At 36.8% G+C, this 14,283-nt stretch overlaps 2 protein-coding genes and 1 non-coding gene across 3 annotated transcripts; 1 reads left to right on the forward strand and 2 right to left on the reverse strand.

The window, feature by feature from the left end:
* Nucleotides 1-2,937: 2,937 nt before the first annotated feature.
* On the reverse strand, nt 2,938-5,501 carry LOC107627837 (pentatricopeptide repeat-containing protein At4g32430, mitochondrial-like). Its single transcript, XM_088505391.1, has one exon. The coding sequence runs from the start codon at nt 4,983-4,985 to the stop codon at nt 3,162-3,164; it is 1,824 nt and encodes a 607-aa protein (XP_088361517.1). The 5' UTR covers nt 4,986-5,501; the 3' UTR covers nt 2,938-3,161.
* Nucleotides 5,502-5,544: 43 nt separating this feature from the next.
* On the reverse strand, nt 5,545-5,618 carry TRNAV-AAC (transfer RNA valine (anticodon AAC)). The gene has a single exon. It is a non-coding gene; the product is annotated as a tRNA-Val (tRNA).
* Nucleotides 5,619-8,561: 2,943 nt separating this feature from the next.
* Nucleotides 8,562-12,246, forward strand: LOC110269310 (uncharacterized). The gene is made up of 3 exons (XM_088506182.1): nt 8,562-8,943; nt 10,985-11,299; nt 11,628-12,246. Exons 1-3 carry the CDS (start codon nt 8,562-8,564, stop codon nt 12,056-12,058), a joined length of 1,128 nt encoding a protein of 375 aa, XP_088362308.1. The 3' UTR covers nt 12,059-12,246.
* Nucleotides 12,247-14,283: the final 2,037 nt, after the last annotated feature.

Here is a 14,283-nt window from a genome sequence, read left to right on the forward strand (position 1 = left end):
TTAAGAAGTAATTTTAATTTTAATTTTTTTAATACACATTTCATTAAACTATTTTTAAAATTTAGTTTTCTCAACGTGTTGCTTACTTAAAATAACAAGAACATTGCTTTTTTAGTTAGAAATATTTTTAAAAAAAATCCTAATAAAACCTATAATTTTATATAAAAATAGTTTTTTAATTCTTTCTTCAAAAAAGTCAATCCAAACGATGATGAGAACAAATACTCTTCTCAGTTCTCATTTTAAACTAACTATTTAAAAATAAAAATATATACATATTAAGAAAATAATAAATACCAACGTCCTTAAAACTATATCATTAAAAAAGTTGCTTTTCAATTAGTACCCATTTATAATTTATAATTTATGATTTATAATAAAAATTATTTTGTCATTAAATTTAGGACATTATTTAAAAACAATTCATGTAAATTTAATTTTTAACAAGATGCAATTAATTTCTTCGAAAGATAAGATATTATATCACTAGAAGATCATCTTAAATAAAATAAAAATCATAAAAAAAACCGTCAAACTGCAAAATCTTCCATTTTAATTAAGGAACCAAGATTTCTTAATTACCTTGTGTTCCAAGCAACTTTACAAAACATAAACCTTTCACTCGATAGGGGTTTTCTATTTTCATCTAATCAAGAATTTTCTGTTAGTGTTGCATTCTACTGAGTACGATGTTGTGTGTTCCAAAGTCTTCAACTTTTGTTCCTCCCAAGAAATCTTCAGATGTTGCCAACAAAAGGGTATCCAAAAAAAGAGTTTTTTCCTCTTCAGAATTATCCAGCCACGTTGATGGATTCAGCAACAACAACAACGGTAACAGAGTTGTTCTTGATTCTTGTGCCAACAAGAGAGCTAAGGTGGAAAAGAGTGAAGAAAATCCTAGGATGAAGAAGGGTACTGCTACTGATGCAGTGAAGGAACGTGAAGAGAAGAAGAAACCAAGTTCTTCGGGTATGGATGGATTCAAGAATATGCAGTGTTCAGTAATGCTGAAAAGGCTATTGGTTCATCCAGATGGAGTGTATTTCAAGAAAGGAAAGGCTTTGATGGATTTGGAGAGGGTTCAGCGAAAGTTATGGAACAATTTGTACAACAAAACTGATCAATTTGCTACTGATATCAGAATGGTGTTTCGCAATGTCATGTCCCAGTACCCCTCAGGGCATGAAGTTCATCTAACCGCAGCGAAGTTAAGCGATCTTTTCGAGACAAAGTGGAAGAATTTGGAGGGAAGATGGGTAGCTGAGAAGGAAAACAAGTTAGAGAAAGAAGAGCCAAAGCCAAATTCAAAGCCTTTGAAATCGAATGCAGGGGAGAAAAGGAAACAAATTTCTGGTTCAGATTTTTCAATTGCTATTGCCAAAGCTAAATTGATATTGGAGAAGAAGAGAACCAATGAAGCTGCACAACAGAACAGAGTTTTCTTGCAAAGGAAGAAACAGAGGGAGATGCTGCAGAAGATGGAGAGAACAATTTCCTTTGATGATGCTTTCAAGTCCTTTCAGGATTTGGAAAACTTGTGTGGCCATTCACTGACACATTATTGCACAAAGGAAAATCCATTGTTGAAGAACCTCACAGGTTTGGTTCTTAGGGAAGAAGATTTTGAAGACGACAACTTTCTTAGTGAGGATTTGGAAGAAGGAGAAATTTTCTGATATTGGTCAATTTTAATTTTTGAGTAGTATTTGATTGTAGTTAATTTGGAATTGACTTGAAACAATTGTAAGTATTATTATGATAGCATCAATGACATTGTTTATATTCATCAATGTTATTCTCATCTGTGCTACCTCCTTTACTGCGTGAACTATCAATTGGAGGCCATTAAGCACATGCAACAGAGTTGCCTCAAATATTTACACATCTCACATTGTTCCTCCCACATATGGTTTCCACTTTCCAGTGAGTGCTATTCCCCCCATCTTCAAATCAGCTACAGCGAGAAACTGGTGAGCTTTGAAGCATTCATGAATACAGCGTGTGTGTGAAGAGCCTCCCAAAGGAAGGTTGGAGTCTCTCACAGTTGATGTTGGAATGCAAGGGACTTGCCCACCTCACCTCCCTCCAAACTTTAACTATTCTGTTTTATAATAATATATATTTGAACGTATTTAGTAAGAAAATGTGACAAATTTAAACTTACTTGAAAGAGTTTTCGATAATTGGTATGAGAGATTAAGAAATAAAAAGTAATAGAGTCTTATGTAGCATGCATAAGTAGGACAAATAATATAGTAGTAAGAGTATTAACATGTATAAGTTGTAAAATTTTAATATTTGTAAATGAAAATTTTCATAATTATTATTATTATTATGACACCTTTAATGTATATATTTATTGTATTTAATTAGTATTTTTATGTTTTAATTGAATAATAATAGATAAAAAAAATTTCTTTTATTTTTTTAAAATCTTTCACTAGAAGATGATTGGTTGATTTCCAAATTTTGCCAAGTAAACAAAATTACTAACATGACATCGTTAGAAAAAAAAATATGGCTTAAACACAATATAGAAAAACTTAGGTATTAAACTTTTATATATAAGAATAGATAGATAGATAGATGCTATATCAAAGTCTGTTTTGTATAGTTGTTGCAAGGTTTTTGTTGATTCTTGATGTTCAAAAAATAAGACTATGCATCTATAAGAAACCAAAACACATGCATCTAGCAAAGATATCAAACTATAAGCTATGCTCTAACTTAAAACATTCTTATCACTGAAGATGATTGTTTTGTGCTGCTTGGAAATTTCTTTGCTGAAAAAATTAGAAGACTAGCAAAAGACACGGATTCATACAAATACATGATTAATGAATATTTGAGACACTACACATTTCATTCCAAAGAGCATTTTCAGAAACAAGCATTGCACTCCATGAATATGATTCTATGCACTTGCATATCTCGGAAACATGTTTAGTGATGTGCACTGACTACACTATCAAAGTGATTCTATGAATCAGAAGTCAAGTACTCATAGTCACTAGTCAGTATGTATAGAATTTCCTGTCTAATCCTTATTTATGTTAAGGTAAAAGAGAAAAATACAAGATTCGATTTCTTTAGAGTGAACATGATTAGGTTAAATATCAACTGCAAAATACATCACAAATTCCAGTTTATTTTGGAATTTGCTATTCCTGATGCCAGTCTCCTTCCCTTGCTTTGCTCCCTTTCAAAACTTTCATTTGCAATCCAATAAACTCTGCCATGTTACAAATATCCTCAGATTCTGGGTGTGACTTATCCCCGGAAGAGAAACCATGCAAATACAAGGAATTAATACCACCAACGTCCACCCAACTAAACCCAACTTCCTTCTTCACTCCCCTCTCTCTCATAAGTTTCCTCACTTCAGCTACTTTCTCCCATTTCCCTTTCTCAGCGTATAAGTTCGCCATTAATACATACGAACCTGAACTCGCAGGATCCATTTCAACCAACCTATCAATAACCCTCTCAGCCATCTCTATATTCCCATGTATTCTACAAGAACCAAGCAAGCTTTGCAACACTGACAATCTAGGTCCTCCTGGAATCTGGTGCATCAACTCTTCTGCCTCATTTAGCAGTCCTGCGCGACCTAACATGTCCACCATGATAGAATAATGTTCTGGAGTTGGTTCAATTGAATGTTCTTTCACCATGGAGTCAAAGACTCTATGGCCTACATCAACCATGCATTTTCTACAACATGCAGCTAAAACGGAAAGGAAAGTGATGGAGTCAGGAGTGGTTCCTTCACTCTCCATCTCCTTAAACAAACTCATCACTGACTCATAGTCCCCATGTCGAGCATAGGCTGATACTATTGCAGTCCAAGCAAACTCACTTTTTCTAGGTGTCTCGTCAAATACTCTTTGAGACTCGGCTATGCTCCCACGCTTGCCATACATGTCAAGCAGAGAACCTGAAACAATCGGATCAGTGTCTAACCCACGTTTGATCAATTCCGAATGGCATCGTTGCCCATGTTTCAAAGATATATCCTCAGCAGCAGCAATAGCATTTAAGACACTGCCAAAAGTGTATTGGTTTGGTTTTACCTCATTCACTGCAGCCAAAAATGTAAGGAAAGCATCTTTGAATAAGCTATTCTGAGCATACCCTGAAATTAATGAATTCCATGCTATTATCTCTCTATGGTTAACCTCCTCAAAAATTTTATTCGATTCTTGAACAGATTCAAACTTGGCATACATGGTAATAAAGCTATTGGAGACATTTGGTTCCAACAAGAAGCTGCTTTTGATGCATAATCCATGAATCATTTCACCTTCCACCACCAGATTATTGAGTGTAATAGAATGCAATAGTCCTATAAATGTAATATCATTTGGATATACACCATCTTTTCTCATCTCATTGAAAAGAGACACTGCATCTTCTTCTTCAATTGAAATCATTGTCATCCAAGAGACTACATTGCAATTATTCATCAGCTGAAAAACTAGTTTTGCATCTCTGCCGACCTCACACTTCAAATAAGTCGAGATCAACACATTGCAAACCGAAACATGTGTTCCATACCCCACTTTAAGTGTCAAACCATGTATCTGCCTCCTTAGCTCTAAGTTTTTCATATAACCACAAGCTGAAACTGCACCTGTAAACGAGACATGGTCAAGGGACATCCCTTGCCTAACCATGCTAACAAACAGTGAAACTGCTTCCAGCCCATAACATTCCCCCTCTTGAGCATAACCCGAAAGCATAGCACTCCATGAAACCAAATCCTTCCGGGGCATCTCATCAAACACCCTCCTAGCCTCAGCTAAACTCCCTGACCTTGAATACATGGTTATCAGAGCATTCCCTACGAAAACTTCACAATTAAATCCAAATTTTGCAACAAGAGAATGCAATTGGCTCCCAAAACAAAACCCATGATCACCCCAACAAAAGGCAAGAGCAGTGGTGTATGTCACAGGATCAAACACGATCCCATTTGAATGCATAGAACAAGCTCAAAGCATCTATGTTCTCCTCAAACCCTGAAAGCACAGTGTTCTAAGAAACAATGTCAGGGCAACTAAAATTATCAAACACACGCAAGGCCTTCCGAAAATTCCCTGACTTGCAGTACATCTTCATCAGTGAATTTGACACGGTGACCAACGAAATGAACCCGCTGGACACTGCAAAACCATGGAGTTGGCACCCAAGTTTCAGCTCTTCTTGACAAGCCTTGAGAGCCAAGGCAACACCGACCTCATCAACACAGTCGAGCGAACACAGCTGGAACTGGGTCTTGAATACAAATAGGGCACGAAAGGGAAGGTTGTTGTGCAAAAGGGTAAGCATGGAACGCTTAATCGATGCAACTTTTGGGTGAGGAATATGATCGAACACCTGGTGTTCATGTTTGAGTGAGTGTAAAAACTTCGACCCAAGTTCATTATATGTTTTCCAAGCTGAAAGTTGAGCCAAATCAACTGACAATCTATAATGAGTAATGACTAAGAACTGAGATTAAGTAAGAAAGAGTTTTGGAAAGAAGAAAACAGTAAGACAAAATGGCGTCGCCCGGACTCGAACCGGAGACCTTCAGTGTGTTAGACTGACGTGATAACCAACTACACCACGACACCTATGTTGTAAACGTTTCTAATTTTTGTTTAATTATTAATACGAGGTTAATCAATTGCGACGGACTAGATTTGATTATTTGGTTTAGATCGAACTATTTCATTACAACATAAATCTCATTATATTTTTCAATCATGCTTTATGCAGTGAAAATCAACTAACTATATAAAATATATGTTAAAATACAAAATATATATTAAAAATATGTAAAATAATACATGTATATACACATAATTATATGATAATTATTTTTTGTATATATCTTTTTATGATGATCAAATTTTTAGATCTTAATTAAAGAGAAAGCAATTAAAGTATATAAAAAATGAACATTCAGATTGCTATTGAACAATAATATTAAATTTATTTACGCAAATTGTAGAGTACACAAGTAATTGGTGTTACGATGGGTAACCAGAGATTAGTGGGCTGGACTCGTTAGATTGGCCCAATCGTCTGAAGATGGAAGCCTCCGAGTAGGTTTGTGCTCTTAGGCCTCCGTCCGACTTGTGCGCGTGAGAAAATGGGGGTGGTACCTACAAAGACACTCAAATGCCTAAGTCAGTAAGGGACTAAGCAGGTTTATAATGTATTGGGACTTAGTGATACCTGAGGGTTGTCAATATATTTATAGTGGTGAACTAATAACCACCGTTGAAGTAGTTCCACCTTTTAAGGGGGATAACCGTCCCTTTATCTAAGGGAAGTTGAGATATGGCTCCTGGAAGTAGGTTGAGAGATTCTAGGGGCAATTACCTATTTGAATGAGTGTTATCTGCCAGCTAACCCTCTTTACCGACTTCCTTGCGTTGAAGCCGACCCCTTACGAGGAGGTCGGTTGCGGGGGAAGATCAACCTCACGGATTGGGCCTTTTTATATTATTTGGATCTGTACTTGGTCATTGGGTCAGGGTATCAACAGTACCCCTACTCGAGTCCAAAATCTTTGTGAGTTGGGCTCGAGTATGCAGCTTGGGACTCTAGCCGACGTGTTGAGGAACCGACGTGATTTTCAGGAACCGACGTGATTTAAGTTTTTGCAACCGTCGCGTCTAATCAAACGTCGCGTCTCTTCGGGGGTTTGAGCATTTACACGCGGGGAACAGTTACATTGGTAACGGTGCACCTCTTAAATGGTTACGTCGTTTCAGCTTTATGCCGCTAACATGTTTATAAATACTTTTCCCTCTCTTCCCTTGTTTTGTTTCTGAAAACTTTCTCACTCACACACTCTGTTTTGGAGAAAGCTTCGTTTTTCTTTGGTCAACTGTTGTTGTACCTGTTACTTCGGAAGTAAAGGTCAGTTCTTTTCTCTTCTCCTCTTTTACAAATGCTATTATTTGCATGTTTTTGTTTAGAGGAGTGTTGACCGTAGTTCTAGCGATTCTGCTGGTTTGAAAAACTTGCCTCAGACCCTCAGAGACCCTATTTTGATTCTTTTTCTTTTTCTTTGTAGGATTCGTCACCCTTTTTTAAAAAAGATGTCTATCCTAGAGTCTCTTTCATCACGGGTTGATGGCACTGTTCTAGGGGAGAGCTCTCTGGTAGATATCGATTATCTTACTGATTTCTGTACTCATCACAGAGTCTGCATTCTTGATGAGGACGAGCCGAAGTACGAACTGGTTGCCCCAGATCCGGAAGATCGGGTTTGTTTTGGGAGAGCATCTGACGCAGACCCTCATTTTTTCTTTATGTATGAAAGCCTGTTCACCTGTTTGGGTGTTTTTCTTCCTTTTCCGACTTCGAGATAGCCGTTTTATCTCATTGTCGTGTTTTCCCTACCCAGCTTCACCCCAACTCCTGAGGTTTTCTGAAAATTTATCAATTCATCAGCCATGCACTAAATTTTTCGACCTTTTTGGATTTTCTTTTTTCTCTTTCACATGACCAAGCCCTTCAGTGGGCAACATAACAAGCAGCAGTGGGTGTCTTTCCGGGCTATACAAGGCCGGAGAGTTTTTACTCTCTTCGATGAATCCTTTCATGATTTCAAAAATTTCTTTTTTAAAGTTCGAGCTGTAGAGGGTCACCACCCCTTTTTTTTGGATCAAAATTTATCTCCTCGCTTTCCCCTGTACTGGTTGGAGGCCTCTCTAGTGGAAAAATATAGTTTGGATGCCCTGGATGAGGTGGAGGCGGCCATTGTGGGGTTTTTCCGAGAAGTGTGGGGGAGAGCCCCATATCTTGATACGAAAAAGTTCCTCCAGGGGTCTCCGACCTTTATGCAGGCCCAGATAGGTAACTTTACATTTTTTGTTCGTTTTATTGCTGTTTTCCAACCTGATTAACATCCGAGTTGTTTGTTCCGACTTGTATGCTGATTCTTCTATTTCCTAATGGTTTTTTGCAGAAATGACGAAGAAGAATTCTAGAGAGTCCTATCAGAGAGTTCAGGAGTCCAAATCGAGGTCTCGCGCGAGGGTTGGTGCTGCCAGGGCTGCTGGCTCTCCTCCTCCTCCTCCCCCTCCTCCTTCTCCTCACAACTTGGGGACCCCCTCCCAACCTATTGTTATATCCTCTTCAGCCTCTTCTCTTCCATCCCCTCCACCCCGATCTTCCCCTGAGCCAGAGAAGAAGAAGTGCAAGACTTTAGAGTCTGGCTCTTCTTTTGAGGGTGAGGCCAAGTCTAATGCGCCTCAGTTTGTTCGGAATCATATCTATCCTCATACTCGTATAAGTATGGATGATGCTTCCATCCGAAACCACCTTAATATTCTGGTTCAGGGGAGTGTCAGGGCGGCGGGGTGTGTACAAAGCTTCTGGATATTTTTGAAAAGACTCCCCTCAGCTCTTTGGGTTCATCCCTGAAGGTTGAGGAGCTAGAGGGGAGAATTTTCTTATATCAAGAAGAGGAAAAGCGGTTGAAGGTGGAGGTCGCCAAGTTGAAGGAGGAGAGGAATCGTCTCCGGGAGAGGGATAAGAAGTTGCTGGGCTAGTGCGCCATGGTGGAGGGCCTGAAGGAGAAGGCGGAGCAGAGTTATATAAGTTTGTTTGGGGATCACGTGGACCTGAAGAAGGAGTTAGCGAGATGTCGGGAGGCCTATTTGGATCTGGAGGACTCCATTGCTGAGGGAGCCGAGGAGGCATGGAGGAACTTCAAGGAACAGGTCGGGGTTATTGCTCCAGACTTGGATATTTCTCCTCTGGATCCTGATAAGATCGTGGTTGATGGGGCCATTGTTTCTCCTCCCCGACCTGTTTCCGAATCCGAGCTGAAGACTCGGGGGCAGAGGATAGTGGAATCCCCTCCCCGATCAGAAGATGCCCCGAGTTCTTCAAAGGCTCCTGAGAAGGGTCCCGATCAACTTGCTCCGTCTTCCATTGGTTCTGAACATCAAGTTTATAAGTTGAGTTTCACTATTCAAGTTTACTTTTCATGAATTTAGGTGAACTCTTGAGTTTGATTTGTTTGCTTATAGGTATATGTCTATGTTATTTTGAACTTTTAGTTTCTTTCCCCTTTCCCCTTTTATTCATTACCTTAATTTGGATGGTGGTTTATTAGAGTACCTCATGTTAGATTGCCTTGGAATGAATTCATTGTTTCATTTGGACTTAATTAATGATAAAGTTTTGTTTTGTGCTTTTTATTTCAAGAATTTAGAAATAGTTTCAGGTTATGTTTGGTTTATAATTTGAAAACTATGGTTTATTCCGACCAAAATCACTACTTTCTATTCTAAGCCAAATCATGTTTTAAGACTAAAAAACATGTTAAAATGTAATATATCAACATGGTTTTGCCAAGTTTGTTGAAATGAATTAAAATTCAGTTTGCACCTTCAAGTCACTATTTTAGGTGTGAAGACATTCTAAATTTGCTAATTTTTATGCCAAGAATGTGAGATTTTATGGAGACATTCTAAATTTGCTAATTTTGTTCATTTCTGTTTTAGGAGAATACAATCACTACCAATGTTTTGACTATGGAAGTATGATGGATCCTGAACCGAATAGGTGTAGAAGAACCGATGGAAAGAAATGGAGGTGCAGCAAGAACACAGTACCTTATCATAAGTATTGTGAATGACATGTGCACAGAGGCCGGAACCGTTCAAGAAAGCCTGTGGAAACATCCAAAGTTATTAACTCAAATTCGATAACAAAGCCTTGTAGCAAGCTACATACTTATTATTCCCAACAAGTGGTATCAAGAGCTTCGGTTCGGTGGGATTTATTCTTAGTATGCTCTGTGGTTGCAGCCTAGTCTGACCTTCCACATCAGAAAAGAATTTTGTCCTGTGGCTTGAGGTTGATCTTTGGTTGCTGTTGTTGTTGCTGGAAGGCAGTGTGACACTGTGAGAGTGCAGTTTGGAAAGGTTCTGGCTAAGGATAGACCTGGTATTTAAGTGTGTCCATTGTGACCCACCTCTCTTTCCTGGGGACCCTTCATAGTGCACGGTCTACAGTTGAGTTATACTATTCCAGTATACGGTTGCAACAATGTCAGGATATTCAAGTGCTGCGAAGCTTGAAATAGAGAAATTTGATGGAAGAATCAATTTTGGCTTGTGGCAAATACAAGTCAAGGATGTGTTGATACAATCAGGTTTGCACAAGGCGTTGAAGGAGAAGATCTCTGGTTGCTCTCTCTATGAGAGAAGATGATGTTCTCTAGAAGACAAGAAGTATCCTCATGGTATTACCGCACTGCCATGGATAAGGATAAGTTGTGGCAATCGGGTCCACAATTGCACTCGGGCATTGGTTGGCGTTGAGATGCAAGGTGTGTGGCGGAGTTAGGTCGATGGCTGAAGAACTTCCAGGAAAAGCCAATTTGGAAGTTGCACCATGAATTTTCAGCAAGGTTTCGATCTGTACCAAGGTGAAATGCTTGGAGTGGTCTAATTCCAAGTGAGTATATTTTCATGGTGGAGTATGATAGTTCTCTGAACTATGATTGTCGGTATAGACAATGGCAGCAAAGAATTGTCGGTGTTGACAATGGAAGCTGAAGATGTGTGACTATTTCAATCAAGGTGGAGATTGTTAGGATTTGGTTGAATTAGTCCCACATTGCTCAGGATAGCAAATGGAGTGGGTGGCCTAGGCTATAAATATGAGGCTAAGTTCTCCATTTGTTTTTGCACCAGTCAGAAACACTTTAAGCTTGTATCTGATTTTTCTTTTCCTCTGTACTTTTTATTAGAGAGTGTTGTGAGGTGTAGTTAGATATTTGCTTTGAGAGAGTGTTGGTGTACTGGGGTGCCGGTGAGAGAAAGAAGTCTATGTGTTGTAACAATTTTCACATAGTGATATTCTCTGGTTGTCATTTGACAACGGCCGTGGTTTTTTCTCCGGTAATTGGAGTTTCCACGTTAAATTCTTGTGTTGTGATTGTGTTTATTTTATTTCTCTGTCAAAGGTGTTTTCTCAAGGGGGAATGGTGTATTATTCCCAAATTCGATAACAAAGCCTTGTAGCAAGCTACATACTTCCATAGCCTCAAACACAAAATCTGCTGTTTCAATTCCAACACCTAAGGTAACAAACTTTGGCAACAGGACATCGGTTGCTTCGGATAACAGAAGTAGCCGAGATTTATGCAAGAAAGATAACCAGATCAAGAACTGTGTCGGCTACAGTATCAGTGTTATGAGTAGTGGTAAAGGAAGTGTTACCAATGATAGTAATTGCATCTCTGCCGGCATAGGCTTCTCCCCAAGGAGTGTTCTCCAAGGTACTATTCGTGACTTCGCAACAACTTCTGTTACATATTTTCACTTAATATATTGTGTTGTTAGCTGCCATTAAACAACAAAGTGCACTTTGCTGGGATTTACCTAATCCAACAGCAGAGTAGTTGCGAACGCCGAGCATATGTCACATATTTTTGCTTTGTTATTTGAGAATATTTTAGGATTAATTTCAATAGCACTAATTCTGATTTAGGACAACATCCAAATTATACATGTAAGAAATTAAGAACAAGACTAATCATGAGGTTGAAGTTTGTTCATTAGAAAAGCTGATTTAACTTTGTTGTTTTTCTTTTACTGTGATTAAAGTTTCTGGTTGCAATAGTTCACACCACAACTACACAAACAGTACAGAGCTTGAACCAGGCAGGTGCCGGAGAACAGAAGGCAAGAAGTGGCGGTGCAAGAGTGCTGTTCTCCCTGGTCAGAAGTATTGCACCACTCACGTGCACAGAGGAGCTAAAAGGCGTTGTTCCACAGATCATGAGCCAGTCACTACTCCTACTCCTACTTCTCGTTATGCCAATACCAATTCTCGGCCGATTTACTCTGCCGCGAACAGGACAACGATAACCGAAGCTCGGAAAACAGTTTGCACAGTTCCCAACACAAAACTTTCTATGTCAATCCCAGCAAGTGCACCATTGAGACACAACAATGGGAAGAGTCCTAATAGGAGCAGTGACACAGACACCACCATCACTGACACCATCAATGAGTGTAGCTATGCTTCTTTCTAAGAAGCAGTATTTTCAATTTCATGTATCTAAAACCTGTTTAATGCTTTTTGTATGAACAAGTTGGACTACTTATTACTGTTTAGGCATTTGAATATCAGTTTTGTGTATAGTGTGAACAATGAGATCTTGATGTAGGGGATATCTGATGAATCAAATGTCTTACTTAAGCTTAAGCTTGTTCATTTGAATGATGTGAATTAAACATTTTCATAATCATCTTTTCTTGTTTGGAATGTTTCTACCTTTAGTAGATAAAAAAATAAAGAGAAGAAAACTTTGAAATAAAATTTTGTGATATGAACAATAATTTGTACTAAACTACTCTTCCACTTTAGCCTATGACAATAATAAAGAAGTCTCGTGTCCTACAAATTAAGCCCAACAGAATACATAAATTCAATTATAATTTTAGTCTTTATTATCTTATCTTATCTTTTCTTTATCTTATCTTTAGTTCTTTATTTGTTTTTATCTTTCTTAAGCCAATATTCTATATATATTTAGTTTTACCTTCATAATTTACAATTCAATTCAATTAATCAACAATCACTAAAAATTTTATTTTTTCTTTTCTTTTTCTATTCTTTCACAATTTTATCAATTTGTGAACTTTGAACTTTTATAGTTGTAATGCATCTCTTCAACATGACTGATTTTTCTGAAATCCTTGTTCCACTAAAAAGCATTCATTTAGCTACCCTCAGTATATCTGTAACAAAAATTCTTTCCAATAAAATTAAACAAGATTAGTCCATGAATTGAATACAAATAATTAAGGATTACTAGAATTCGTAACTCGCATTTTCTTATTTGATCTTTATCATTGTACATTTAGGAGTATATATGTGAAGTCATAAATTTGTCTAAGGAGCTTTGAATTATTATGACTACAATTCATATCATAAGTAAAAATTTAAATTAGAAGGATTGTTATATATATATAAAGTTATATCAATAACGTAGTAGTTTGGATTAACTTTTTTTTTAAATATTTCTAATTTTTTAAAAATATTTTTATCAAAAAAGTAATTTTGTCTTTAGATAAAAAATTTAAGAAGTAATTTTAATTTTAATTTTTTAAATACACTTTTCATTAAACTATTTTTAAAATTTAGTTTTCTCAGAAAACAATATATTGCTTACTTAAAAGTTAAAATAACAAGAACGTTGCTTTTTTAGTTATAAATATTTTTAAAAAAATCCTAATAAAACCTATAATTTTATATAAAAATAGTTTTTTAATTCTTTCTTTAAAAAAGTCAATCCAAATGATGATGAGAATAAATACTCTTCTCATTTTAAACTAACTATTTAAAAATAAAAATATATACATATTAAGAAAATAATAAATACGAACGTCTTTAAAACTATATCGTTAGAAAAGTTGCTTTTCAATTAGTACCCATTTATAATTTATAATTTATAATTTATATTTTATGATTTATAATAAAAATTATTTTGTCATTAAATTTAGGACATTATTTAAAAACAATTCATGTAAATTTAATTTTTAACAAGATGCAATTAATTTCTTCGAAAGATAAGATATTATATCACTAGAAGATCATCTTAAATAAAATAAAAATCATAAAAAAAACCGTCAAACTGCAAAATCTTCCATTTTAATTAAGGAACCAAGATTTCTTAATTACCTTGTGTTCCAAGCAACTTTACAAAACATAAACCTTTCACTCGATAGGGGTTTTCTATTTTCATCTAATCAAGAATTTTCTGTTAGTGTTGCATTCTACTCAGTACGATGTTGTGTGTTCCAAAGTCTTCAACTTTTGTTCCTCCCAAGAAATCTTCAGATGTTGCCAACAAAAGGGTATTCAAAAAAAGAGTTTTTTCCTCTTCAGAATTATCCAGCCACGTTGATGGATTCAGCAACAACAACAACGGTAACAGAGTTGTTCTTGATTCTTGTGCCAACAAGAGAGCTAAGGTGGAAAAGAGTGAAGAAAATCCTAGGATGAAGAAGGGTACTGCTACTGATGCAGTGAAGGAACGTGAAGAGAAGAAGAAACCAAGTTCTTCGGGTATGGATGGATTCAAGAATATGCAGTGTTCAGTAATGCTGAAAAGGCTATTGGTTCATCCAGATGGAGTGTATTTCAAGAAAGGAAAGGCTTTGATGGATTTGGAGAGGGTTCAGCGAAAGTTATGGAACAATTTGTACAACAAAACTGATCAATTTGCTACTGATATCAGAATGGTGTTTCGCA

Source organism: Arachis ipaensis, chromosome B2 (genome assembly GCF_059453495.1).
Source record: "Arachis ipaensis isolate K30076 ecotype BB chromosome B2, ASM5945349v1, whole genome shotgun sequence".
In the NCBI taxonomy this organism is placed as follows: Eukaryota; Viridiplantae; Streptophyta; class Magnoliopsida; order Fabales; family Fabaceae; genus Arachis; species Arachis ipaensis.

What these genes read in the sequence shown, in the direction of transcription:
- LOC107627837 (XM_088505391.1), bottom strand. Translation starts at nt 4,985, where the DNA reads ATGCATTCAAATGGGATCGTGTTTGATCCTGTGACATACACCACTGCT.
- LOC110269310 (XM_088506182.1), top strand. Translation starts at nt 8,562, where the DNA reads ATGGTGGAGGGCCTGAAGGAGAAGGCGGAGCAGAGTTATATAAGTTTG. An exon ending in ACTTGCTCCGTCTTCCATTG is followed by an intron (nt 8,944 to 10,984) that starts GTTCTGAACATC and finishes TCTCTGTCAAAG; the next exon opens with GTGTTTTCTCAAGGGGGAAT. An exon ending in CCCAAGGAGTGTTCTCCAAG is followed by an intron (nt 11,300 to 11,627) that starts GTACTATTCGTG and finishes CTGTGATTAAAG; the next exon opens with TTTCTGGTTGCAATAGTTCA.